The sequence below is a fragment of the Triturus cristatus genome, chromosome 7, assembly GCF_964204655.1.
Source record: "Triturus cristatus chromosome 7, aTriCri1.1, whole genome shotgun sequence".
NCBI classification, from domain to species: domain Eukaryota; kingdom Metazoa; phylum Chordata; class Amphibia; order Caudata; family Salamandridae; genus Triturus; species Triturus cristatus.
Genome location: NC_140590.1, coordinates 1,027,341,341 through 1,027,368,743, shown reverse-complemented (window position 1 = coordinate 1,027,368,743; position 27,403 = coordinate 1,027,341,341). Strand labels below are relative to the sequence as shown.

At 46.3% G+C, this 27,403-nt stretch overlaps 1 protein-coding gene across 1 annotated transcript in view; it reads right to left on the bottom strand.

Moving 5' to 3' along the window:
* Positions 1-2,531: 2,531 nt before the first annotated feature.
* The window catches only part of LOC146811051 (uncharacterized), a 252,120-nt gene continuing 227,248 nt past the window's right edge, over positions 2,532-27,403 (bottom strand). Inside the window, exon 4 of the mRNA XM_085614487.1 lies at positions 2,532-2,660. Coding sequence (XP_085470613.1) covers positions 2,634-2,660 — 27 coding nt within the window. The 3' untranslated portion in view covers positions 2,532-2,633. The remainder of the gene's footprint in view (positions 2,661-27,403) is intronic.

The window sequence follows — 27,403 nt, the reverse complement described above, 5'->3', positions numbered from 1 at the left end:
CATCCGATGCAAGACATGGGCTTTAGGGACTCAGACTTGGTTTGGGCAATGTAGAATGGGATACTTTAATTCTCTATACTTCAGCAACCAACCGTCCTCTGCTACCACCTTGATGGCGCGTTGGAACGTGGTTACAATTTCCATGCAACAGACCTTTGTGGTTGGCAGTGGAAAAAGAGAGTTAGTATTCAACAAAAAAATTCTAATTCCTGTAACACATTTCGCCACAAAATAAGGACCAGGAATCACATCAAAGGGGTTTATTACAATCAGTAGTAAATTCAAATCAATGCAAATATAAAGCCTTGCTCAGATACAGAGTTCAAAAGAAGGTGAAAGTCAACAAACTAAATCTCGCTCAATAGCATCAAAATGTGACAAACACAGCCACATGAGTACAAATGGCAAAAGGGTAAAAGTCATCTGATCAGGGCTCTAGGTTTAGACTGAGGATGGCTACAGAATGGGAAATCTCAAGGAATTTAAGAAATAGGACAGTGTAATAGGAAGGTGTCAGCATAGCAAGCATTTCAGGAGAAAACCTCTAATAGAGGACAAGTGTTCAGCACATAGCTTTACACTCTCAAGAATAGGGCAAGGAAAAGGTCTGTACCTCTCTAAGTCTAAAAGGATCTGCTCCAAACTCTAACAGTGCATACATTACTTAAAGCATACAGATACATTCTCATAGTATGATCCTCATACCACCCTTCCAGGAACTAATAGAATTGCACTAAATGTGCCCATTGGCAACATCGTCAAAATTTCCCATCTCATGAAACGTTGACATTCACATGGCCTTGGATGGAACACCATTGCAGACAAACAATGAATAAATACCTTTCTCCCATTCATTAGCTCCTCATGTCTCTGCCAAGATTTTCTTCTCAGGCCTCGCTATCAATAATACACAATACTCCTTTCTCTAACTAATAAAGCCTTGGACCTCATGTGCAAAGAATAGATCATGCAAGGCAACCAAATTGCATTTCAGATTCAGGACTAGCTAAATTAGTAATGTTAAACACTAAAATGTGCACTCTGATTACATGGTTATATGTGCATGTATAACTTCAAAATAAATGCAGGAATATAAATGTAAATAAGTTCACGCTTACATTGTGTAAAGCTCTTTCAAATAAATTCAATATAACTTGAAACAGAAGTGTAAATATGTATGAAAACTACATTTCATTCATGGTTGAGCCAAAAATTAAGGTACAATTATGAATCTCTAGTTTCTACGGTGAATGCAATTTGAATTTGAATTTCTTTATTTCGCATAAAAATATGGCCCTAAAAGGTTCACTGGTAAAAATATCACAAGAATCATATATAAAATATAAAGTAGGCTTAGAAACATCAATAAGAAAAATGTCATCAAATACATTAAACAAAATTCTTTCCGAACCGTTTTCAAATTAATGCAATATAACTTGAAACATAAGCATAAATATGTATAAAAAAGACTTTTTGTTCATGGTAAAGCTAAACATTAAGGTGCCCACGTTTAAGAATCTCTAGTTTCTACAGTGAATGCAATTCAGTAATACATTGAAAAACTTCACTAGTCGTTAATAAAGTTAGACACACAGAATATATGGTGGTAAGTGCACGTACCTCTTTCAATTCTGTGACATGTAAGGGTTGAATTAAAATTAAGCTGCTCCACCTATAAGGGTGGCTTTCATGCAGAAGGGACATGGCCCATAAAAAATGTGCCTCACTGCCAGAAAGGGAACTCAGTCCTACATTCAGTTTCAGCTCCCTTCCATTAACCACTTGAATTTTATTGTTAAATGACCAAACCCAATGTCACCTAAGGGACTGAGGTGCTCTATTTCTGACAGTTTTGGTGGGATATTGTACCCATAGTACAATAAAAAGCTAACAGTGAAAGGCTGTTACCCAAGCAATGGGGGCATAAGTTATGTGGTTAATCAGTTGCAAATGGCCGATGACAATGTGCAGAGCTTAAATACCAAGTGATGAGGCATAAGTCTTCGCTGTTAAAAAAGAGAATAGATTTGGAAAAGAGTGAACCACTTGATACTGTAATTAAAGTTGCCTGATGTACCAAGATGTCCTGCTTCATGGCTGAATACAAACGACCATGCATCGGCAAGCAGACAGAACTTAAGAACTGGTGGGCTGGATCTAGGCAGGACGCACAGGTGCCTATACTTCAAAACTGTTAGTGACGCCATGACACGGTAGTGAAGTAGGTCCAGTACTTTTTGTCCCAGCTGCAGGCTCCCCCCACATTCCACATGGAGAAAAAAAAGAATTTCACGATATAATTAAGATAGGAGAAACATAAAATGATCAAATAAATATATTTACCAAGTTCTTAATACAAGGCCTTTTATTTGCACAAAGTAAAAGAAATAAGCATACTCTGGTAAGATGTCATTTTTTTACCTATTATTTCACAGACAAAGCTGCAAACGTATTAATGTAGAAATAATGTTTTCTCATAATATTAGTCTGACAAGCCTACTTATTGATAAGCAAAGGAATTCCAAATGTTCCGTAAATGTAGCCTTTAAGTGACAAAATTAATCCCAGGACTGTTCATTATTTCCGAATGAGGGCATTGAAGGTTTTTCCTCAGTCTTCCCTTCTGTTATTCTCTACACCCATCCAAACAGAGGGTCATTCTATGGGAAAAAAACAGTGGCAAGACATGACTTAATTGTAGCAGTGACAAAACTGTTACAACCACAGTTAAAGTGATTAATTCATTACTGAAGATTTATCTAAAGTTTAAGCAATATTGTTAGAGGTTAATTATAACAATGGTTGCTTTCTTGCCTCACACCACTTCTCAAAATAGGTAGCCATCTGCATAAATATGTAAGTTGGGGATCTTCAATAGTCATATCTTATTGTTATGATAATCCAACAGGCTAGCTTCGGGATGGTGAATGGACTGGAATACAATATAAACAAGTTACTTGTTACTATGTTACAGTTACTTGCCTGTAACTGTAGTTCTCCAGTATTGATATTTTTCATAGATTCTTGAATGCTTGAACCATTCCTGTCGAACTGGAAGTCCCGCAGTAAATATAGAGAGTAATGCAATGTTAAATATAGACAGAAAAGCTTTATCATGGTCACAGAAGTATCCAATTCACATCATTTTAAAAGGTCTGAACTTCAAACAATCAGCACACAACAAACCTTTCACCCTTCCCTACCCAGGTCACAGTGGTCTGATTTCAAAGCGCAAGTACTGAAGAATAATATAACATGGGTGAGTCTGAGATAGGGAGGACCGTATATATGAAAGATATCAATAAATCTTTATTTACTGTTTTATTACATTTCTGCGATACAAACATGAGTGCTCACTGTCATTGTTAGATTGGCATAATAATACAAAGGTGAAGGCCATATAAAAGCCAGAGTGTCAATAACCAAACGAAAAGGAAATAATCAGCAAGGCTTGCAAGTGTAGTCCCGGAGGCATGATCACACTATACATAGGTTGCCCCGCAACAGCCTGCCGTCCATCCCTCTCGCCAATCGAACCAATCCAAACATATACATGCACTCAGGAAAACCATTCTCGAGGGACCGCCAGGAGATGTTTGTTAGTCAGGTGATTGTGGTGCAAAAGGTAATCATCCCACTCCAGACGGAACAATGCCCTGTTCAAGTTGAGAGTGAGCGGTACGGTGGTTAGCCTCTGTGCAAGCCCCGAATGGCCCCAAAATGTCTTTGGGCCGGGAAGATCGAGGCAGTGTGGTAGAGTAAATTTCACTATTGGTGTGCAAAACGCTAGGCTGTATAGCCAACCCTGTAACGTAGGAATTGTTTTTTGGCCCCAGTGTAATGCGAATCCTCTTTTGGCCAGCAGCAAACTAATGGCGGCGAACCTGCAAATTTGCTTAGGGAAGTTTGCTACATAGCCCAACAATGCAATCTCAGGAGTGGGGATGAGGATCAATTCAGTCATATCTCCCAGTGTCTTGTGTACTGCCTCCCAAAATGGCAGTAGTTCTGGACATGTCCTCGCGAGCTGGGCAAAGTCTGTGTATGGGGCATTGCATTTACGACAATTATGTGGTCTAGAAGGATCCAGCCTATGGGATCTGGCCGGAGTGACGTACATTCTACGCTGAAACTTAAAATGAAGCAGCTTATGCAGGCTATTTAAGGAGACTTCCCTTGTTACCGTGCAACATTTGCCCCATTGGTCGTTTGTGATGGGGTGTCCTAAATCAGAGCGATACCAAAGGGGATACCAAAGGGGATAGTGGATGGAGCGTTTGAGCAAATCAAACACTCACCCCCGGTCAACTGATCTGGGTTTAATCCATCATCATTCTTTAGCTCACTCCACCATCCCAGTTCAGACATGGCCATATGCAAATCAGTCTGACCCTGTGCCTCATGGGAACAGTCCAGCCCGAACTGCCAAGCCATGTCTTCCCTGGACCGGAAACAAGCATCCTGGGACCGGTTTCGGGTTCATAACCCTGATCAGCCAGGCTATCTTGAATCCAGTGGCAAAGTGTGCAAGGGACCCACGTCTGCGCATACCCTGCCAACTTAGGGCGAACAAAGGGATACCAAAGGGGATGATGGACGGAGCGTTTGAGCGAATCAAACACTCACCCCCAGTCAACTGATCTGGGTTTAATCCATCATCATTCTTTTGCTCACTCCACCATCCCAGTTCAGACATGGCCATATGCAAATCAGTCTGACCCTGTGCCTCATGGGAACAGTCCAGCCCAAACTGCCAAGCCATGTCTTCCCTGAACCGGAAACAAGCATCCTGGGACCGGTTTCGGGTTCATAACCCTGATCAGCCAGGCTATCTTGAATCCAGTGGCAAAGTGTGCAAGGGACCCACGTCTGGGCATACCCTGCCAACTTAGGGCGAACAAAGGGATACCAAAGGGGATGATGGACGGAGCGTTTGAGCGAATCAAACACTCACCCCCAGTCAACTGATCTGGGTTTAATCCATCATCATTCTTTTGCTCACTCCACCATCCCAGTTCAGACATGGCCATATGCAAATCAGTCTGACCCTGTGCCTCATGGGAACAGTCCAGCCCAAACTGCCAAGCCATGTCTTCCCTGAACCGGAAACAAGCATCCTGGGACCGGTTTCGGGTTCATAACCCTCATCAGCCAGGCTATCTTGAATCCAGTGGCAAAGTGAGCAAGGGACCCACGTCTGGGCATACCCTGCCAACTTAGGGCGAACAAAGCGATACCAAAGGGGATGATGGATGGAGCGTTTGAGCAAATCAAACACTCACCCCCAGTCACCTGATCTGGGTTTAATCCATCATCATTCTTTAGCTCACTCCACCATCCCAGTTCAGACATGGCCATATGCAAATCAGTCTGACCCTATGCCTCATGGGAACAGTCCAGCCCGAACTGCTTCCCAAACTTTGCGAACTTTGTCATCATTGACTGGAATGGTGTCGGAGCAGGCCTTGTACAATTTGGATATAAGATGTATCCCTCCTTGACTCTCGATGATCGTGGAAAGAAGGGCAAACAAATCTGGTTCAATGAGAAAACCAGGCAGAGATGCCCGTAGCGCCGAACGAATTCACCCCATAATGAAGCGATCTATAAAGGTGACATCATTAAAGCGATCTTTGTCCGCAACAGAGAAGATGTACCCACCAGGGTACAAGTCCCCCAATTTAGTGATGGCAAATTTAGCTAAGGTGCGCTGCACCAGTCTCTCTCCTGTGATCGGTAGCCAGCGGGCATTGGAAAGCGGTAGTGCCAAGGAGTAAAGAATGGATGTGCCAGTGACCCACTTCAGCTTCTCCCACGCCCAGCTGGTGGTAGAAACCGTCTGCATGTTATTGGGGTCCCTGGGTACGCACTTCGGTAATACCGTGGAGAGCTTATCAGATAGTACACAGTCTGCTTCAGGGCGGAGATATGGGATCCTAGCGTCAGGGTGGAACCAAGCGAAGGCATAGCTGCATTGGGCCACTAAATAGTACAGCTGCAGGTCAGGCACTTCAAACCCTCCTCTCTCATATGGAAGGGTCAAAATTTGCCAGCGCACCCGGGGCTGTTTATCTCCCCAGATCAATTTTACAAGGTGTGAGCATAATGTGGAAAAGAAACTGTTAGGGAGGGGTATGGTGATGTTGTTGAAGAGGTATAAAATTTGGGGAGCACAACCATCTTGATAATCGCAACTCTACCTGCGATCGATAGTGGTAGTCGCAACCATCGCTCCACCTGTGCCTCAAGGGTGTTGATAGCCTGACCGTAATTTAGGCGGATGATGTGCGCTGTGTCCAAATGTATATGAATGCCCAGATACTTAACGGAGACAGTGCACCATGCAAGGGTGAATTCACAGTCCCACTGCAGTGTGCTAGGAGTTAAAGGAAAAACAACTGATTTGTGCCAGTTGATGCCCAGGCCAGAATGCTGCCCAAATAGAGTTATTACCCTGATAAGGGGTTCCAGGTTAACGCCAGGCTCCCGAACGTGAAGAATAGCGTCATCCGCATAAAGTGAAACCAACAAGGGGCCAGTGTTGAATTGGAGGCCCCTCTGCAAATGTTTCTCCTGGAAATGTCGGATTAAGGGGTCCATTGCAAGTATAAACAATAGTGGGGACAGGGGACAGCCTTGACGAGTACCACGGTATAGAGAAAAGGGTCGGGAGAGGGTACCGTTCAGGCGAAGTCTCGCTGTGGGGAGACTGTACAATAATTCAGTAGTGGCAATGAATCCCATAGGCATCCCCATACGGTGCATAATAGACACAAAAAAGGGCCATTCAAAGGAATCAAACGCCTTCTCAGTGTCCAACAAAATGGCGGTAGCTGGGACCTCAGGGTTGATCCTGTGAGGGACCGAGAAAAGATTCAATGAGGTTGAACGATGGGGGACAAAACCTGATTGGGCCGGGGAAATAATGAATTCCATCAGGGGAGACATGGGCATAGCGAGAATTTTGGCCAGTATTTTATAGTCTAAATTTAGTAAGGACAGGGGGCGATATGACCCACATAAAGATGGATCCCTGCCAGGCTTGGGGAGGAGAATAATTACAGCCTCGCGAAAGGTAGGGGGTAGGATTTGCCTTTCAAGTAATTCTGCATAAACCTCAATCAGTTGAGGCGCTAGTAGATCTTTGTATGCCTTGTAAAAATCCCCTGTGAAAGGCCGTCGCCGACTGGATGGAGAATAGACGCCTTAAGCTGAACACAGACAAGACGGAGATCCTCATCCTCGGGCCCAACCCCTCAGCATGGGACGACTCCTGGTGGCCCGCATCGCTGGGGACACCCCCCGCACCTACCAACCACGCACGCAACCTGGGAGTCATCCTCGACTCGAAACTCACCATGACCAAACAAGTCAACGCTGTCTCCTCCATCTGCTTCAACACCCTCCGTATGCTCCGCAAGATCTACAGATGGATCCCAACAGACACAAGGAAAAGAGTCACCCAGGCCCTAGTCAGCAGCAGACTCAACTACGGAAACGCCCTCTACGCCGGAGTCCCGACCAAGCTCATCAACAGACTGCAAAGAATCCAGAATGCCTCTGCACGCCTGATCCTCGATGTCCCGCGCCACGACCACATCACCCCCCAACTGAGGAACCTGCACTGGCTTCCCGTCGACAAAAGAATCTCCTTCAGGCTCCTGATCCACGCACACAAGGCACTTCACAAGACCGGCCCAGCCTATCTCAACAGTCGACTCTCCTACGTACCCAACAGGAAACTCCGCTCCACAGACCTCTCCCTGGCTACCGTCCCACGCATCCGTAGAACGACAGTCGAAGGCAGATCCTTCCCCCACCGCGCTGCCAAGACCTGGAACACCCTCCCCCTCAACCTACGACAAACCAAAGACCTTCTAACCTTCAGGAGATGACTCAAGACCTGGATGTTCGACCAGTAGCAACAGCACCCCCCCACTCCCCACCTTCAGCGCCTTGAAACCCTTGCGGGTAAGTAGTGCGCTTTACAAATTATTTGATTGATTGATTGATTGAATCCATCTAAGCCGGGGGCCGAGGATCCACGAAGAGCTTCAATGGCACTTATGACGTCGTCCATTGAAATCGGTTCGGCCAAGAAGTGCTGCATATGTTTCTCTAAGTGGACCAAGGCGATTTCTGATAGGTAATCTTCCTGCGCTGTGGGATCATGCCCTACTCTAGAGGCGTATCAAGAGGCGTAGTAATCGAGGAATTCGTCACAGATCTGTGAGGTGGACGTGAGCGACCGTCCAGTGGAGGATGTCAACTCGGTGATGTAGGCTTTGTTGTAGGGGGGGGGCAAAGCATCTGCGCCAGAGCTCGGCCTGGTTGCTCACCTTCGCCATATCGTCGTGCCGTGGAATATTTACCTAAGAACAGTATCTTCTGATCAGCAGTCTCCTTGTATTCGGCGGCGAGGGCGAGTCAGCGTGTAGCTTCCTCTGTGTTAGGACTGCTAGGTGTGTCGCTATCTATATTCTTTAAATCACGCTCAAGGCGAGAGAGTGTAGCTCGGAGAGCCTTTAGAACCCCGGCATGTTTATCAATGCAGACTCCTCTAATGTATGGCTTGAACCCTTCCCATAGAACTGCCCAAGGGTCAACCGAGCCAGTATTGATGGTAAAATATTCTTCCATGGCCTCGTGCACCTCCGAATGAAAGAGGTCATCGTTGAGGGCTCGGCTCGCTAAGGAGAGGTTTAACTGGGGAGTGATCTGAATATGTTCTTGGAAGGGTGGCGATGGATTGGTACCAACAGGTCTATCCTGGTTCAGGTCTTGTGGTAACTGGAGCAATGCGTGTAATCAGTGCTGGAAGGTAGAGCCTGCGTCATATGTCGTGTAGTGGGAGTTGTATGCAGAGTTCTAATAGAGCTCTGTGAGCGCGTGGCTTAGTGCCAGGGGATTTGGCGGTGCTGTCTAAGGCGGGGTTGAGAAGCAGGTTGAGATCCCCTCCCATCAGCAGCAGGGTAGAGTCTTACTTGGCAAGACGTGCCTGTAGAGAATGAAAGAATTCCAGGGAGTTGGTGTTCGGAGCATAGAAACATACTAGGGTGACGCTGTGACCCATTAATAAGCCTGTGACAATTGTAAATCTACCCTCATCCTCTCCAATGGCAGAATGAAGACTGAAGGGAACCCTTTTGTGTATAAAATTGGCTGTGCCACAGAAATAACAGCTGAAGTTAAATAAAGTATCTGTATGTGCCCCAGCTTGAAGTGAATCATGCGGGGTCAGATTTGGACAGGAGTGTTTCCTGCAAAAAAGCAATATCAATGTTGTGACATAACAAATAATGAACAACCTGCCTCTTCTTACGATTGTCATTCAGGCCCCGGACATTCCAGGACAACAGGGACAAATCAGAGGGACCACTGATATTACCTAACTGCGCCATCAAAGGGTTTTGACATTCATACCCAAAAGCAGCAACCGTTGATGAACATTAAATAGGACAGTGAGCATGCCAGTAAATAATTTGAAATTCCTGCATAAGAACAGTCGCCCCCCCCCCACCCTCCACCCAACCTCACCAGGAACAAAGTGAGGCATAAACCAAATTGTACAACGAAGCTTGATATACCAAGAGACTTTGAGCTGGAATGAACAATCCCTATCTCTGTACATACATATCCCTATAAAATAAACAAAGGTGTACACCATGAGGGGTAGCAACGCCATGCCAGTCAGCCAGCCATTAGAAACATTATGAGATGATGAGTGTTAGTATCCCAATTCAGCTATGGCATCGGAGCTGCAGCGTGTAGGATGGGAAAGTCAGCCAGTGCTCGTACTTGAAAACAGTTCCATGCTCGCATTCGAGCCGCTGCCCGGAGGAGAGGATCTGGACTCGTCCGTAATCACCAGGTTGTTGTTGTGCTTGTACGTGTGGCAGAATTCCTGGGGCTCAGTAGTGTGTCGAAAATGCGGGACCGGCCGTTGACGTCGGCTCGCAGACTGGCTGGGTGCAGCATGCCATATTTTAGACCCAGGTTTCTGTGGGTGGCCTTGACCCCGTTGTACTTACGCAAAAACAACAGTTGATGGACAGAATGTAGAACAATGTCATACATTCACCCCAGTACAGAGATCTGGGTCTAAATCCATCGTTTTTTTGCTCACCATGCCGTTCCAGTTTGAACCCAGCCATATGCAGATCAGTCTTGACCCTGTGCCTCATGGGAACAGTCCAGCCCGAACTGCCAAGCCAGGTCCTCCCTTGACTTAAACCAAGAATCCTAGGACCGGTTTCGGGGTTTCACCCCTCTTCAGCCAGGATAGCTTGATTTCATGGCATGGAGAGCAAGGGACCCCCGTCTGGGCCTACCCTTCCCACTCGGGTGACAAATGCAAAAACAACAGTTGATGGACAGAATGTAGAACAATGTCATACATTCACCCCAGTACAGAGATCTGGGCCTAAATCCATCGTTTTTTTGCTCACCATGCCGTTCCAGTTTGAACCCAGCCATATGCAAATCAGTCTTGACCCTGTGCCTCATGGGAACAGTCCAGCCCGAACTGCCAAGTCAGATCCTCCCTTGACTGGAACCAAGCATCCTAGGACCGGTTTCGGGGTTTCACCCGTCTTCAGCCAGGATAGCTTGATTTCAGTGGCATGGCAGTTCGGGCTGGACTGTTCCCATGAGGCACAGGGTCAAGACTGATTTGCATACGGCCATGTATGAACTGGGGTGGCGTAGTGAGCAAAATGACGATGGATTTAGGCCCAGATCTCTGTACTGGGGTGAATGTATGACATTGTTCTGCATTCTGTCCATCAACTGTTGTTTTTGCACCCGTTGTACTTACGGCGGGCTTCTTGCACCATGAGAGTAAAGTCCAGATAGAGCGCTATTTTAGAGCCTTGCTATGTGGTGTCTCCTCGTTCTCTGGCGAGGCGCAATGCGGTATCACGGTCTCGGAAGTTCATGATGCGGGCGATGATTGGCCTCGGGGGGAGGCCCGGATTGGTCCGGGGGCCTAGAGAGCGGTGTGCGCGCTCCACTACAAAACCAGGGGTGAAGGGCTCCCTCCCAAACAAGTCTGCAAGCAAGGTTTCCACAAAGAGGTCTAGGCGGCTGTCGCAGTGGTCTTTGGAACCCCCAAAATGCAGACGTTGTTGCGCCTGCTGCGCGCTTCGAGGTCTTCGTTTTTGATCGCAATGTCTTTGAGAATGCGCTCCACGTGCTCTAGTCGTTTGAGGGACTGCGCAATACCATCCTCTATGTCACATATACGTGCCTCTGCAACATCTAGGTGCCTGTCATGTGTTTGAATCTTGGCCCCCAAATCGTCCAGGCGTTTGTCCAACGGGTCAAAGCGCCCATCCAGTGCACGAAAATCCGCCCTCATCTCCTGAAGCATTGTTGAGGCCTGAGCAATGGAATCGTCTACGCTATCTGTGCCCCGGCTACCCACCGCCATGGTGGGGCTGTCCTCCCGATCCCTCTCTGTTTTTTTCAAATGGGAGGGTCCTTTGTTTAGGATCTTTGCGGCCCATGCCACTGTGTGACCAGATGAAGGGAAAGTCAACAGCACAGTGCCTGGGCTTTTGGCAAGTGAAAGGCCAGGCAGGAGAGTCAACCAGTAGGCGTAAAAATAAAGGTGGGGGAGCGTGGGCAGGGTCCCAGATGCTGTTGGTGCTGGTGCGCCTGTACCTCCGTGAAACCATTAAAGTGGGGGTACCACAGGGATCGGCCTTGAGCCCGCTACTTTTCAACATCTATTTGACTCCATTCGCGGAGCTTATCGCCGACACTGGGACCAAGGTGACATCTTATGCCGACGACACTCAACTGATGTTTTTGTTCCGTGGAGTGTCGGCATCTTCCTTTGACTCTTTGAGACTGTGCCTAAAAAACATCTCTGCCTAGATGAGCACTAATTTCCTCAAACTTAATGCTGACAAGACGGAGGTCTTGTTTTTTAATCAAGCTGTAACACCATCCTCAGCATTATGGTGGCCAACTGATTTAGGATACCCCCACGCCTAAGGACTCAGTTAAGAATTTAGGAGTTAGGTGGGACAAAGAACTGTCCCTCGCCACCCATGTCCAACAGGTCTCTGCGGCCTGCTTTGGCAAGGTAAAACTCATTAGAAAATGTATAGATATCTTGCCTGAGTCAGCACGCAAAACGGTCGTCCATGCCCTAATCACATCCTATCTTGAATATGCTAACATTCTCTACATGGGTCTGCCAATTGGACTGATCCGTAGGCTTCAGATAGTGCAGAATTCAGCTGCCAGACTGGTCTGCAAGGTCCCTCTTCGCAAACGTTTTCCCCCTTACCTGAGACAGTTGCCTTGGCTACCTGTGGCAAAGAGCATAGAATGCAAGGCCCTTAAGTTTGCTTTTCGGGCATTTCAAGGAAGGGAGCCTAACTACCTGAGGAAGAGATTTCGCCCCTACCAGCAGAAAAGATCTCTTAGGTCTAACCACAAACGATACCTTACCACACCCCGATGTCTAAAATCTTGCACTGCACCTCAGGACGGAAAGTGGTAGATTTCAACCAGCCCTGGAGAACTGCTGCTCCAGCTAATTGTCTAAAAGCGAGAGAACCAAGGCCATGGATATATCAATAATCTCAGAGGCTGACTTTTCACCTTCAAGAAGAATTTCTCATGCCTCTTGTTTTGTATTGTCTGGTAAATATTCAAGATATGATGCCACATCCAACCACAGCTGGCGTCATATCTTCCTAGAATTGCTAGGGAATTGGCAGCACGCACTGACACACCTGCAATGGTGGTAAACCTTTCCCCAATATTGTCCAAGCGCCTTCCGTCTTTTTCAGGAGGAGGAGTAATAGGTACTGAAGAGTTTTGTGATCTTCGTTGCGCAGATTGAGCAATCAGGGAATCTGGCCTCGGCTGTCTCACTAAGCAAGCTGGTGCATCATCAGGGGCCTTATATTTTTTATCGATTCTGGGAAGGACTGCTGGAACTGAATATAGCGCTTTCATAATTTTGATCCCTTCCTCCCAAATGTGATCAATAATGGGAATTGCACGTACAGATTTCCTGGACTGGTCTTTAAAATCATACAAAAACAGTCAGACTGTTTCACAGGCATCGGTAAATGAAAATGATTTGTAGCTCTTTCCATCAAAGCATGGAAGCCACCAATATTCACAGGTGGAGAGTCAATAGCCTGAGGAGCTGGAGGAGAAGGCGTACGAATTAAGTAGTCTTTCCAGTCATCAATAACAGGTGGAGCTTTTTTGTATTACACCTTCTTCTACATCATCATCCGGTGGGACTTGGTCTTGCTACACAGGTATAGAAGCCTGATCCCGCTGCTGTTGGAAAACAGGTATGATAGTCATGCAAAATAGCTGTCAAATCTTGCACCAATGCAACAGGTAGCTGTACCATTGGTTCCTGGCGTGGCACCAAAAATGTATCGTGAGACTCCCACCTCAACGGTGGGGATGATTCAAGCATGTGAATCTATGAAAGATCCAATACTGGATAATTGTGAGTAATTCTTGTGTAACCAGGCATCAGCAGATGACCGGGCTCTATGCCACGGTGATCTTGGCAAACTAGTGGCTGTTTTTTCCTTCCCTTTATCAGTATCTATTTACCATTCCTAACTGGTATTATGTTTGCTTATTCTTCCTTTTTCCAACATTAGGACACTATAATTTAGCGTTCCCTCTGCCAGCATTTGATGTATTCTGTTACCCACCCACTGTGGGTGAGTCTTGAATTGTTTTTTAAGAATGGTGTTTGTCGAGTTGTCCCGCCTGCTTATGCCTTTAGATGTGTCACTTACCTGTCACTCTTTCCTGCCTTTTCACTGCGTCCATTACGCACTCTGCTACTAAAAGCATGGTAAGACTTCTACCGCATGCTATTTCAGATGTTATTGATAATTGGCATTATTAATCTCTCCAGGTCGGTACAACAAAAGGTACTTCACATTTAAGCTGTTATAGTGCTTGGTGGACCCCTCATACTAACTGGGATGCCAACCACTGTGTAAATAGAATTTTGATTTTCGGTCCTGACGAATTGCTAATAGATCACTTCTGTGACTAACACAGCAAGAAACATGGTGACCGCTATACATTAGCAACCACCAGAACATAATGTCGGCGGTAGGCTAAGTCTGTTTTTAATCTGACAGGTGGACTCACAGATAAAAAATTATTTCAAGTACCACCTAGTCTTCTTTTTAAATTTTTCTTCACACTACTCACAAACCCTTACACTCATCTACACTTTAAGGTCCTACACTTGCACTTCGCATTGACTGCTTAAGAACAAAAAGATCTCCGATAAAGAGCCCATTTTAGGGTACCCATTGGGCATTGCAGCACTGGCCCGACAAGGAGCAAGCCCTATGATGAAGCATGACACCCAACTGGGTGTGTGAGGGCCCTTGTTCCAAAAAGAGGAGACTCTGGTTCCTATCTTTGGGTAGATAAAGTTATACCGAACAATCTTTCTAATTGTCCTTTAACTTAGGAACTGCATACCTTGTTTCATAGAATCATTCAAAAGGAAGCCAAATGGCACTTTAGAAATAAAATGTGGATTCGTACGAAGAATGAGTCTTTCACCCCTCAAATGGAAAGTGGGTTCTTGGATCATACAGGCTGGAATTTCAATAACCCTCCAAGCGAAGGTTAGAGCTTACAGAAGCGCCATCTTTCAGGAAAGCAATTTTACTTCTGCCTCGTCAAATGGTTCAAAAAGACTCCTGATCAACTGGAATAAAAATGTGTTTAATTCCCACGGGTTAGGAGGAGGTCTTCTTGGAGAAAAGACTCTGAAGAGACCTAAAAGGAATCCTTAAACAGTCTATTAGAGAAAAGCGTTGGCAGGTTCAATATTCTTCTAAAGCTTAAAATAGCAACAAAATGGGCTTTGAATAAACATGTTGAGAAGATGACATTGGGTGCAAACTATGGTTGACACACCAAGGACAGAATATTATTATTGTTTTGCTCCATTATTTCTATTTGTTGAGATTGCTCTAACCTTTGATACTATATCTTTTCAGTCCTTCAAAAATCTAGGAGGTACAGTTCGTTGAATTTAGGAGCCAAGCCGACCAGCTCAGTGAGCATGGGCCTGGATGCAGGAACTGGCTGTAGAATCGTAATATTAGATTCAATGGCAGCTTCAGCAGAGTATGGGGCTGCTAAGTGAGAAGTAACTCTGTGAACCAGTACTGTGTTGCCCACCCTGGGACAAATAGAATAAGGAGACACAGTTCGCTTCTCATCTTTGTCGAGGTACTCGGAATTAGGGGAAGCAGTGGAAACGTTTATGTATAATTTCTTACCAACTTGATTAAAAATTCATTCTCCGTGATCTGAGAAGTATGTGGCTATGGCATAAGATCAGCATTTCTAGCTCAGACTGGTTGCAAATAAATCCAGATCTGCTTTGCCGCTGAGGGTATGATTCAGTTGCATTAGCTTCAACTACCATTTGTGACACTCTTTTGGTGTTCTGCTGAGGTTGTTGGCCCAGGAATAGGTAATGCATGGTACAAGGTCTGTCTCTATATGAGATATGATTTCACAAGGCCCAGTTGCATATATTTTGCATTTCCAGGAGTTCTTTATTCTTGAGAGAAACAAATGTGGGCTCATTTCAAGGACATTGATACTCAGCTGTGCTTCATTGGGCTACAACTTGTCACTGATAGTTGTTAGAAGGGTGCACCCCAACCCTCTAAGGAGACATTTGTCATCATAACGAAGTGATCATTCTCATAGAGAAGACAATCGGACAATGGTATTCTTTTGTTGTGTCCACCAAGGTAAGGCTTCTGTCATCTGGTTTATCACCTTTATGAGGTCGTGGAGTGATCCCTCTCTTTGTAGCTACTGTTCGTCAAGCTCTTCTTAAAAAGGTCTCATGTGAAGGCAGCAATGTGGGATCAAAGGGATGCAAGACAACATAATTTCTAAAAAGAATACTTGAAGAGTTGCACGATGACTGATCTTTCCTTTTGTAATTGTTTAGCCAACATGGTTAGACACACTTCTATCTCCTTAGATAAAAAGGCCTTGTGCACAGTCATGTCTAGAAATTCTCATAAATACAGGACCTTTCTGCGAGAGATTAAAGACGATTTGTCTTTGTTTAGAATAAGGCCCAATCTGTCAAAGAGCGGCAGAGAGTCTATGGTAGATGCTTTTGTGGTATTAGGGGAATTTCCTATGACTAGCCAATCGTCTAAACACGGGAAAATGTGACGGCCTTGCTTTCTTAGAAGTGCCGCATCCAGAGCCATGAACGTCACGAATATTCTCAGGGCTGATGTGAGGACAAATGGAAGGACTTTAAATTGATAATGTCGACCAGCGACTTCGAATCTCTGATATCTCCAATGACTGCGATAAATTGATGTATGAATCTACATTTGTCATGTAATCCCCTTTCAGTAGTAGTTGGAGGACTTCTTGCAAAGTCACCATTCGAAATGTATGCTTTTAGAGAAACGTGTTTAAATTCCGTAGATTTAGAATCGGGCTCCACTCGTTATTTTTTTATGAAAAAAAGCAAGCATAAAAACCTAGGTTTTGCTGGGACTAGGGGACTTGTTCTATCACGCTTTCTGTAACATGGTTAGAATCTCATCTTGTTACAGACATAGATGTTGATGGGGTCCTTTGGGTGGTGGAGTAGGTGGTGATTTCTGGATTAATTCCAGCGTGTTGTCAAATGGTATTAGGTCCAATACCTAGCAATCCGATGTTATATTGGTCCAGGTATTTCTGGATTTCTCGTGACCTCTGCCTCCGTGGTGTTACTCTCACCTTGGAGCCTCATTTTCTCTTTTACAGATTTCCATGTTTTCTTTGGGGTGCCTGTTTGTGACAGGATGCTGGTGGCATCCTGTACTTTTGCATATAACCCTTTTAGTATGGCTGCTGAGATGACAGGTAGGTATATGGTTGTTAACCTCCTCTAAAAGAAAATTATCCCCTTCACTGGTGCTGAAGTCGACTTTGCTGAAGGACACCTAGAAATCTTGCTCTGTACGTGTCAGATTTAATAGATTGGAAAGATTCAGCTATATGTCATTCAAAGAAGGATTCTCCATTGTATGGCATGTCTAGATTACGCTGAACCTTGAATTAGAGGTGGAATGCAGCCAACCTTGACAGTGAAAGACAGCTGAACCAGGCAACTGCCTGGATCCAGTAGTTGCAAAGTCTATGTTTACCCCACCCCTCAATGAGTATTGCCTTTGCTTCAGCCTTTCTATCATCCAGTAACTAGGTAGTCAACATATTTTCTAATATCTAACCACATCTAAATGTCATATTGTGTAAGAATTGCCACTGTGTTGGTCGCCCTCACAGATATTGCCGAAAACAGTTAAAAAATGTTGTTGAGCCTTCTGCTGTCTATATTGGGTGGAAAAGTACACAGAGTGGGGCCCATATGCATCACCATTGAATCTACATTTGGTGACCAATGAGACAAACCTGAGTATTTTCATATGCCTTATATTTCTTGTCGAGCTGGGAAACACCGCAGCTACCATGGCTAGATTTTTCATGGCAAGTTCCCATTTTATTGGAGGCTTCTTTGTTGGGGGCAAGTCTCTGGAGAGTAATTTTTTTAATTATTTCACTATTCAATGAGACCACAAGGAAGGGTGTTCAGGCGAGTGGAGAACTTTGTGAGGAGCACCTGGACTGATCAGTGTCTAAGTTTGAATGCATCAGATCAGACATGGCAAAAGCTGATGAGGCTGGACTGAGAATGGATGCAGACCCTTGGTTGAACCCCAAACTCAGAATCTCTTCAAATTGCTGTGTACACCCTGTCTTTACAGTCAGCAGGAATGTGTACATGTGAGAAGCCATAAAATTCAGGAGACAGGGCTGCTAAGGGAATTTGGGTGTGCCCCACACAGCATAGGAGATATTTCTGCTAGTTGAAGGTGATAATGTGAACCAATATTGTCTGGGTTATATTGGCATGATTAAGATCATCCAGCATGGTTTCATTTTGAGTTTCGCAATGACTCTTGCAATAAGCAAGAGAGATGAAAAAACATATGCTTATGTCCCTGACCATGCAATCATTAATGCAGTCCCCCATGATCCTTTCTCCTACCTCCTTAAGTAGAACTGGCATTTCTTATTTGTTTTTTTTGCTAACAGGTCTAGACTTGGCTTTTCAATACTTGGTTCTGATGTGGCGGAAATCGCTTTTCAAATATAGGGGTGCATTATAATCATACGTGTAGAGTGCACCCGCATATAATCTTTTGTTGTATTAATGTAAGGTGTTGGAATTTGAAATGTATTAATTTGAGATGTGATGTGCTCAGGCTGTTGAAAAGATAACATGTCGAATTAACATACAAGGTGAATGTAACTAGCAGAAAGCATTAACATGAAGAACACATGTTGTGAAACTGACAATTATTCACATAATAAATGTGTTTATATAAATCATGTCATTTATATGTAGGTAAATGCTTCAACTGAAAGTGCCTTATTTTCTTTGCAATTTTGTAAAGTACCTATAATACGTCCTTATGTTAGCTGAATTTTGTAGGCCTGAAATGCAGTAGTGGTAAGGATATCCAAAGGAGTAGGGGGTACAGGAGTGGCCACCTTAGGAGGCATAGAACAGAACAGAGTTAACGCTGCTTCACAGTTGCCAGAAGCTATTACAGTTCCGGTTACCATTGGTCCTGTTGTTCCTGTGTATGACCCAAGCTCAGTGGCAAGCCTTTGTCAGAGTCAGGCCGTACAGGTTGAAAGGACTGGATTGGGAATTACAGGGAGCAGGAGTGGGAATTGTCCATCTTTAGTGCCTAGGGAATATAGTACCACTTTAGCAGCAACTGCTGATCCTTCGGGAGTACGCCTTGGTTCCAGTACTTTACGGTCTATACCTATGGCAAGCACTAGTTCAGACCTACAGATGTGGGAAACAACAGTGAGAGGACCAATGGGTGCGGCCTCAGAAGCAAGTACAAGTCAAGGAGCCGCTGCAAATCAGATCATCAGTGGGAATTTACCTTTGGAGACGATAGAGAACTATGAGCCAGATGACCTGTTGTTTTTAGCAAAGGATGTCACACGCAAGGCAAGACAAGCACACAAGAAGTTATCGGAGTTAGCTCAGAGGTATGGAGTAGACTTGTCTCGAACGAAAATGTTACGCGGAAATCATCGGCTTAACTACAGTGACCAAGATGTGGAGAAAAAGAGAGTGCCGGGATTGAAGATGCATATCCCAGAGCTGGACGTAGGAATAAGGGCTTGGGGTATGCTGGATAAGTGGGAGGAAAGATGATCGAAGAAGAAGAGGGTGAGAAAGGTGACAGGGGAAACACCATCTCCAGAAAGGGGGGGCACAAGGAGTCGAGGCATATTCATTATGGGAGGGGCCTAGTAGAGGGTATGTTCATGTCCATTGGAGTAGAGTAGACCTAGCTGCATTTACAAGTGATTTCCCCAGGCTAAGGGAGAAACCTGCTGAGTGGTACAAGCAAGTTGGTCGCTTTGTAAAGATTTTGAAGGTGTTGTGGATTGACTTAAATACCATGTTTGAAAATGTGGTTCGGAGTGATCTGTGGTCTGCTTGTAAAATAGCTATTGGTGGCCTACTGCTGAGCCAGAGAGAGATTCAGTAACTCACGGTCCTTCACCTTTGGTTATGAAAAAGTACGATCAGGTGATCACATGGCTGCATTCCAAAATAGTCCCCTCAAGACATTGATTGGATTAAGATAGATCGAACGGCCCAGGAACCTAAAGAGTCAGTGCATGCTTATTACGAAAGGCTATTGCAAGTCTTTAAGCAGTACAGACGGTTGGACACACTCGACCCTAAGGATATGAGACAATTTGTATCAAAATTTGTGACAGGACTGAGGATGTAAATCAGCCTCATGATCCAGCAGCACTTAATCTGCTGGCAAAATAAGTCAATGGATTACATTCTATGGTACGCCAGGTATGGCAGTGATGAGGTGGATTCCATGGCACTGGAGAATAAAGAAGTTGATACTGGTTCAAATGCGAAATGCACCAAAGGGAGTGCAGGTGCAGGCAACAAGGTGAACAGCGGTTTGCAGTCAAGGGAATGTTCCAGGAGGTGTCCCATGTTACATTAGTTGCAGGACCGACTGGACAGGGATACATGTTGCGAACCTGAAAAAGACCACTGCTTATCATTTTTGTCATAAGATCAAGCACTGGAAGAGCAAGTGCCATCTAAATCCTGCGAATCAGGTGCAGGAAGGAGAACTCGTGCAGGTGACAACTGGGGTATATCAGTTGCCGACAGTGACTAGGCAGAGATATTTTAATGCGGGAGGAAATCAGAAACAGTTAGTGCAAGTACCCCAGCCTCAGAGAATCTCGCAGGGCAATCAAACCTATCATCAGATGCAATTAATAGAAGCGCCGGATGGATTTGATCAGGGCCCATCGTTATGACGATGCCTAAGTGGGGAGGAAGATGGTAAACTTGGCGCAGTCTTAGATATAGACCAGAGTGGACCATACGTCAATTAAATTCAAAACAAGCTTTATTCGATTTAAAAGTGTAAATCATAAAAGCACATTATATCACATATTATTAAGAATAATAGATCAGCATAATATAAAATTATTAAAAAAATATGAATACCATACATTAAAAGGCCAGCTTCATAGTCCACATTGTTTTCCTATATCTAATCACACATTTCAAGTACATAGCTAAAGGGCTAGTAAACATTTCATACTGTAAAAGTTGCAACATTAAAAATGCTGGGCGGCATTGTCTCGAACCTAATGTCTTTAGAATGGGTACAATCCATCTTTTTCTTGGGACAGTGTAGAATTTACAGAATAAAAGAATGTGCACTGTAGATGAACAAGTTACTTACCTTTGGTAACGCTTTTTCTGGTGGATACAGTATCTGCCTGTGGATTCCTCACCTTGTAAATATCCCCTGCGCCAGCAACATTCGGAAACTTTTGTAGCAGTCCACGCCGATGAGGTCGAAGACGACGTCACAAAGACACGGCTCCGCTCGCGACTCCGCTGACGTCACCGGCTCCATAAGAAGACCTTGTCGGCATGATGACGTCAGTTCCGCCCTTTTTTCCGTTTCTTCGAGGCACACGGACGGACTGACAGCAATATATACACAGTATACACAGTACATAATATACAAGCAACACACACAGTGTGGAGAATAAACAGAAGGGCAAAAGAAATAACACACTGCCTCTGATAGTAACAAATACATTTTGAAACACCATCATATACTTAAGGTATACAAGGGTGGACAACGGGGAGGCGGGTGGGTCAGTGAGGAATCCACAGGCAGATACTGTATCCACCAGAAAAAGCGTTACCAAAGGTAAGTAACTTGTTCTTCTGATGGATACATCTGCCAGTGGATTCCTCACCTTGTGAATAGATTCCCACAGCAGTCCCACTCCAGGAGGAGGGTGTCCACCCTTCTATACCAGAAAGTCCTGAAGGACAGAACGAGCAAAGTGTCCGTCCCTCCTCACCTCGGTGTCTAAGCAATAATGTTTTGCGAAGGTGTGAAGGGAGGCCCAAGTTGCCGCCCTACAAATGTCCTCCACAGGAACACCCCTAGACAAAGCAGAAGTGGAAGACTTTGCTCTAGTGGAATGAGCCCTTAGATCCTCTGGAGGTTCCTTACCAGCCAAAGAGTAGCATATCTTGATGCACAAGACAATCCATCTGGAAAGAGTGTGCTTGTGCACCGCTCGACCTTTCCTGCAGCCAGCAAAGCCCACGAAGAGCTGGTCATCAACTCTGAAGTCTTTAGTCCTGTCCAGATAGAAGCTCACCGCCCTCTTGGGGTCCAAGCGGTGAAGTCTCTCCTCCTCCATGGAAGGGTGAGGGGAGGATAGAAGGAAGGAAGGGTAATGGACTGCCCCAGATGAAAGGGAGTTACCACCTTAGGCAGAAATGCAGCCCTGGTCCTGAGTACCGCCCTTTCAGCATGAATGGTCAAAAACGGGGGTTTTGAACTTAGAGTTTGAAGCTCACTTACCGTCCTTGCCGAGGTGATTGCAATGAGAAAAACTGTCTTAAAAGACAACAGTCTCAAGGAACACTTGTGTAAGGGCTCGAAGGGAGAACCCATAAGATAAGTCAAGACAAGGTTTAAGTCCCATTGAGGCACAATAAAGGGAGTAGGAGGAAACCTGTTTGTGAGGCCCTTAAGAAAACGAAGAACAGTAGGTGATTTGAATAATGACGGCTGATCCGGCAAGCAAAGGAAAGCCGACAAAGCCGATAAGTCCACTGCAACGCCTTGCTGAGCAAGAGAAAGGGCAAACTGCAGAATGTCAGATAAACGAGCCTTCAAAGGATCAATTGACTTCTCCCCACACCAGAGAACAAATTTAGACCACCTATAGGAATAGATTGATTTGGTGGAATGACGTCTGGCAGACAAAATTACATCTACCACATCAGATGGGCGAGAAAAAGAGTTCAGGTTGCCCCGTTCAATCTCGAGGCATGAAGGTGTAAGCTCTGGAGGTGGGGGTGTAGAACCTGAACCTCCGATTGTGAGAGGAGGTCTGCCCTGAGAGGGAGACGGAGCGGAGGGCAAGAGGAGAGGTGGAGAAGATCTGAATACCACACCCTTCTTGGCCAATCCGGGGCGATCAATATAACTTGGGCCCGGTCTTGGCGAATCTTCCTCAGAACCCGAGGAATCAAGGGTATGGGAGGAAACGCGTAAAGGAGTCGTGAGCCCCAACTCAACTGAAACGCGTCACCCAACGCTCCCTTCATCGGATACTGGAGACTGCAGAATGACGGGCAGTGAGCATTCTCGCGGGTGGCGAACAGGTCCACCCGAGGAGTCCCCTACATCCGAAAGACGTGACGAACCACCTCCGGATTGAGCCTCCACTCGTGGTCGGCGGAGAACTGCCGACTGAGACTGTCCGCATGCACGTTCAGCACCCCGGCCAGATGATTTGCCATCAGACAATTCTGATGGTCCTGAGCCCAGGACCATAGACGCAGGGCCTCTCTGCAGAGACAAAGAGACCCCACCCCTCCCTGCTTGTTGACATACCACATCGCGGTAGTGTTGTCCGTCAGGACTTGAACAGACTGACCGCGAAGTGAAGGGAGGAAGGCCTTGAGTGCTAAACGAACCGCCCGCAATTCTAGAAGGTTGATGTGAAGCAACCTTTCCTCTGGAGACCAAAGACCCTTGATCTCCAGATCCCCCAGATGCGCACCCCCACCCTAAAGTGGATGCGTCCGTTATCACTGTGGCCACCGATGGAGGTAGATGGAAGGGCTTTCCTTGGGACAGATTGCCCTCCACGCTCCACCAAGACAGATCCGCTGCAGCTGCTCCGGAGATCCTAACAGACTCCCTGAGATCTCCTTTGTGCTGATACCACTGCCTGCGGAGGCACCACTGGAGCGCCCTCATGTGCCAGCGTGCATGGTTGACCAACAGAATGCAGGAAGCAAACAGACCAAGCAGGCGAAGGACCTTCAGGACTGGAATGACCGCTCTATTGCAAAATAAAGGAATAATTTCCTGTATGTCGAGAATCCTTTGAGGCGGAGGGAATGCTCGACACACAGTAGTGTCCAGTACCGCACCTATGAACAGGTTGCGCTGAGAGGGCACCAGGTGAGATTTGGGCACGTTTATCGAAAAACCCAATTTGAACAACAGCTGAGTTGTATCCTGCAGATGATGTAGCACCTTCTCTGGCGACTCCGCTTTGATCAGCCAGTCGGCCAGGTAGGGGAAAACGGAAATCCCCGACCTTCTGAGATGGGCTGCCACCACTGCCATCACCTTCGTGAAGACCCGGCGTGCAGCAGTAAGACCAAACGGAAGGACCGCAAACTGATAATGTTGCAACCCTACCGTAAACCGGAGATACTTCCTGTGCGACTTCAGGATGGGGATGTGGAAATAAGCATCCTGCAAGTCGATCGACACCATCCAGTCCTCCTGATTCAGCGCTTGAAGAACCTGCGCAAGGGTGAGCATCTTGAACTTCTCTTGCTTCAGATAAAGATTCAAGATCCTGAGGTCCAATATCGGACGCAATCTGCCGTCCTTTTTCGGAATCAGGAAATACCGGGAGTAGCATCCCTGACCCCTCTCCTGCTCTGGAACCACCTCTATCGCACCTTTCAGTAGTAACTTCAGGACTTCCTCCTGTAGGAGAAGACGGTGGTTCTCCAAGCAAACCCCTTGACAAGGAGGGTAATTTGGAGGGAATTCCCGAAAGGGAAGGGCGTACCCATTTTCTACAAGATCTAGAACCCAAAGATCTGTAGTTACAGATTCCCAATCTTGTAGAAAATGGGTAAGCCGGACCCCCACAGGACCAACATGATCCAGAATGGCGGATCTAGGGCTGCTTTGCGGTGGTGGGAGGGGCTGAAGAGGAAGAGGAAGAGGAAGAGGAAGAGGAGAAGAGCTGACAGCCATGTGTGCGACCCCTGATTCTACCTCTGTATCCTCTAGACGAAGAGCCTTGCTGCTGCTGCTGGGTCTGCCTGTAGGAGCAAAAGGATGCCCTTCCGAACCCTCTGTACCTTTTAAAAGACCCCCTTAACTGGGACTGAAGGCCCAGAGACTTAGCCGTTGCCTTGCTCTCCTTAAAACGTTCAAGAGGAGCATCTGCCTTTTTGCCAAACAAACCAGATCCATCAAATGGCAAGTCCAACAGAGTCGATTGTACATCCTGGGAAAACTCCGAATACTTCAGCACGCACTCCTCCTGGTGGCAACAGAAGATCCCATGACCCTTGCCATTGAATCCGCCGTGTCCAGCCCACCTTGGATCACCTGGCGTGCTGCTGCCTGGGCATCAGTCAAGATTTCATTAAAACCAACCCTATCCTCCTCAGATAGTTTTGGCGCCAGCTTCTTAGCAGAATCCATGAGCGCGTGTACATAGCGTCCCAAAAGGCAAGTGGCATTTGTTGACTTTAGAGCCATGCTGGCCGATGAAAAGACCTTTTTGGCCGACTGGTCCAGCCGTTTAGCCTCTCTATCCCTCGGAACTTGAGGAAAAGCACCCTTGGATTTCCCTGAACAAGCCGCCTGAATCACCAGGCTCTCAGGCGATGGATGCGATGTTAAGAACTCAGGGTCCCCTGGAGCTGCCCTATACCTCCTAGCAACCGTCTTAGAGACTGCAGGAGCAGAAAAAGGCTTACGCCACACCTCCAACACAGGGTCAATAATGGCCTCATTAAAAGGCAACAACGGTTCCGAAACTGCAGTAGGAGAATGTAACACTTCAGTCAAAATGTTTGATTTGAACTCCGTAGTTGGCAACTGGAGATCGAGCAGTTCCGCAGCTTTCCTGATGACTGCATGATATGGAGCCACATCCTTGGAGGGTTCATCGGAAGGTGGAGTAATCTCCCACTCAGGAGACAAATCCAGTCCACTAGCTTCCTTAAGCTCCTCAAACAGTTCATCAGACTCCACCAGCTCTCCTTCTTCTGCTTCCTCCAGAAGGTACCTCCGCTCATCAACCACTCTCTGAGCCTCCCTTCTGGACCGAATCTGTACAAGCGGCGTCGGCGGCGCCGTGTTCGAATCCGACGGCGCCGGCGTCGAACGTGGATCCGCAGGACCAGCCGGCGTCGAACGAGGTCGAGCCGGCACCGGTGAAGATGGAAGCGGCGTCGACGTCCTCGGCGCCGGTAGATGCCAAGACGGCGTCGCTGGAGAAAACGGCATGAAAGGGGCCTGCGGATAGACTTGCGGCACCCCCAAATTAAATGCCATTGGACCCATCGGACCCGCAGGTGCACCAGTGGTGTACATGGCTCTCGCGAACACCCCGTACATAGCATTTAAATAATTCGAGGGGTCCTGACCTGGTCCAGGGAACGCAGGGTACTGGTCAGGCATAACCGGAGTCGGGCCAACCGGCGCCGACGGTGGAATAAGCGGCGTCGCAGGCTCACCCGGGACTTGAAGATCCTCAACCGGGGCCGGAGATAAATCCGGAGCCGGAGATGGAACCGGCATCGGAGATGGAGCCGGAGAAGAAGCCGGAGCCGGTGAAGCCACTGGAGAAAAAGGACCAGGAGGCGAATCCAGCACGGGTGAAGGAGACACCGAGTCCTTTCGGCGTCGAGTTGGCGACTTCGACGCCAAACTCTTGTCCGAGTGGTGTCGAGAAGAGTGCCTCCTCTTCTTCTTGTGCTTCTTGGATCGTGAAGCATGTCCCGAAGTCGACTTCGACGCCGACCTCGATCTCGACCGTGACCTCGACTTCCTTCTTCCTCTCTTCTCCTTTTTCATCCTTGCGATGAAGAGCTTCGCCTCCCTTTCTTTGAGAGCCTTCGAGCTCATCTTGCGACAGCAAGAACAACCATCCACATCGTGGTCAGATGACAAGCACCACACACAGTCGTCATGTGGATCCGTGATCGACATGTGTTTGTCGCACTCACGACAAGACTTGAAGCCCCACTTCCTTGTCGACATCTTTCTTGAAAGAGAAACAGAGAAAACCCAGAGAAACACAAAGTAACAATGAAGCTACCAACAGCGTTTTCCGAAATCCGTTGGCGTCGACGGCGCGGAAAAAAGGGAACTGACGTCATCACGCCGACGAGATCTTCTTATGGAGCCGGTGACGTCAGCGGAGTCGCGAGCGGAGCCGTGTCTTAGTGACGTCGTCTTCGACCTCATTGGAGTGGACTGCTACAAAAGTTTCCGAATGTTGCTGGCGCAGGGGATATTCACAAGGTGAGGAATCCACTGGCAGATGTATCCATCAGAATGGGAGGACATATCATCACATGGGCATGGGCCCAAAATTCTAGACCAGTCATTCATGACTGGAAAGATTATTAGTCTGTGAAAATTCCCCAGACGAAAATGGGCTAACATCATCCTATCATAACCCCCGGTTACATTTTCAAGATATGGCTGAATACCGTGACATATTAATAACATCTGATTTTTCTTGACCGTGGGCTTTGTGATTTCATTTGAGAATCTGATTGTCTCCAAGAGCGTTAGACAGTTGGTTTTCACGGTTTTTCTTGGGATTGTAATAATGCTGTCCGGATTATCAAAATATTCGGGCTGCCCAATGTCTAACATAAAGATTTTGACATAGTTTATCCAAGGAATACAAAATACACTTTTAAGCTTTAGACAATCATTTAAAATATCTCAGTTAAAACTAGTATAAGTTGTTGACCATATCTTATGCCGTAATAAAATTGGTTGTATCTTAATTAGATCTGATATGAATGACATCCCTAGCTCTGCATGGCAAATAGTGTGGCAGTACTACTCGGAACTGCTAGTAGATACCTAAAAAAGGCATTCTCAATTAATTGAAGGGGCTGAGAATCAGCATAGCCCCAAATGCCTGCACCATACATAGCAGT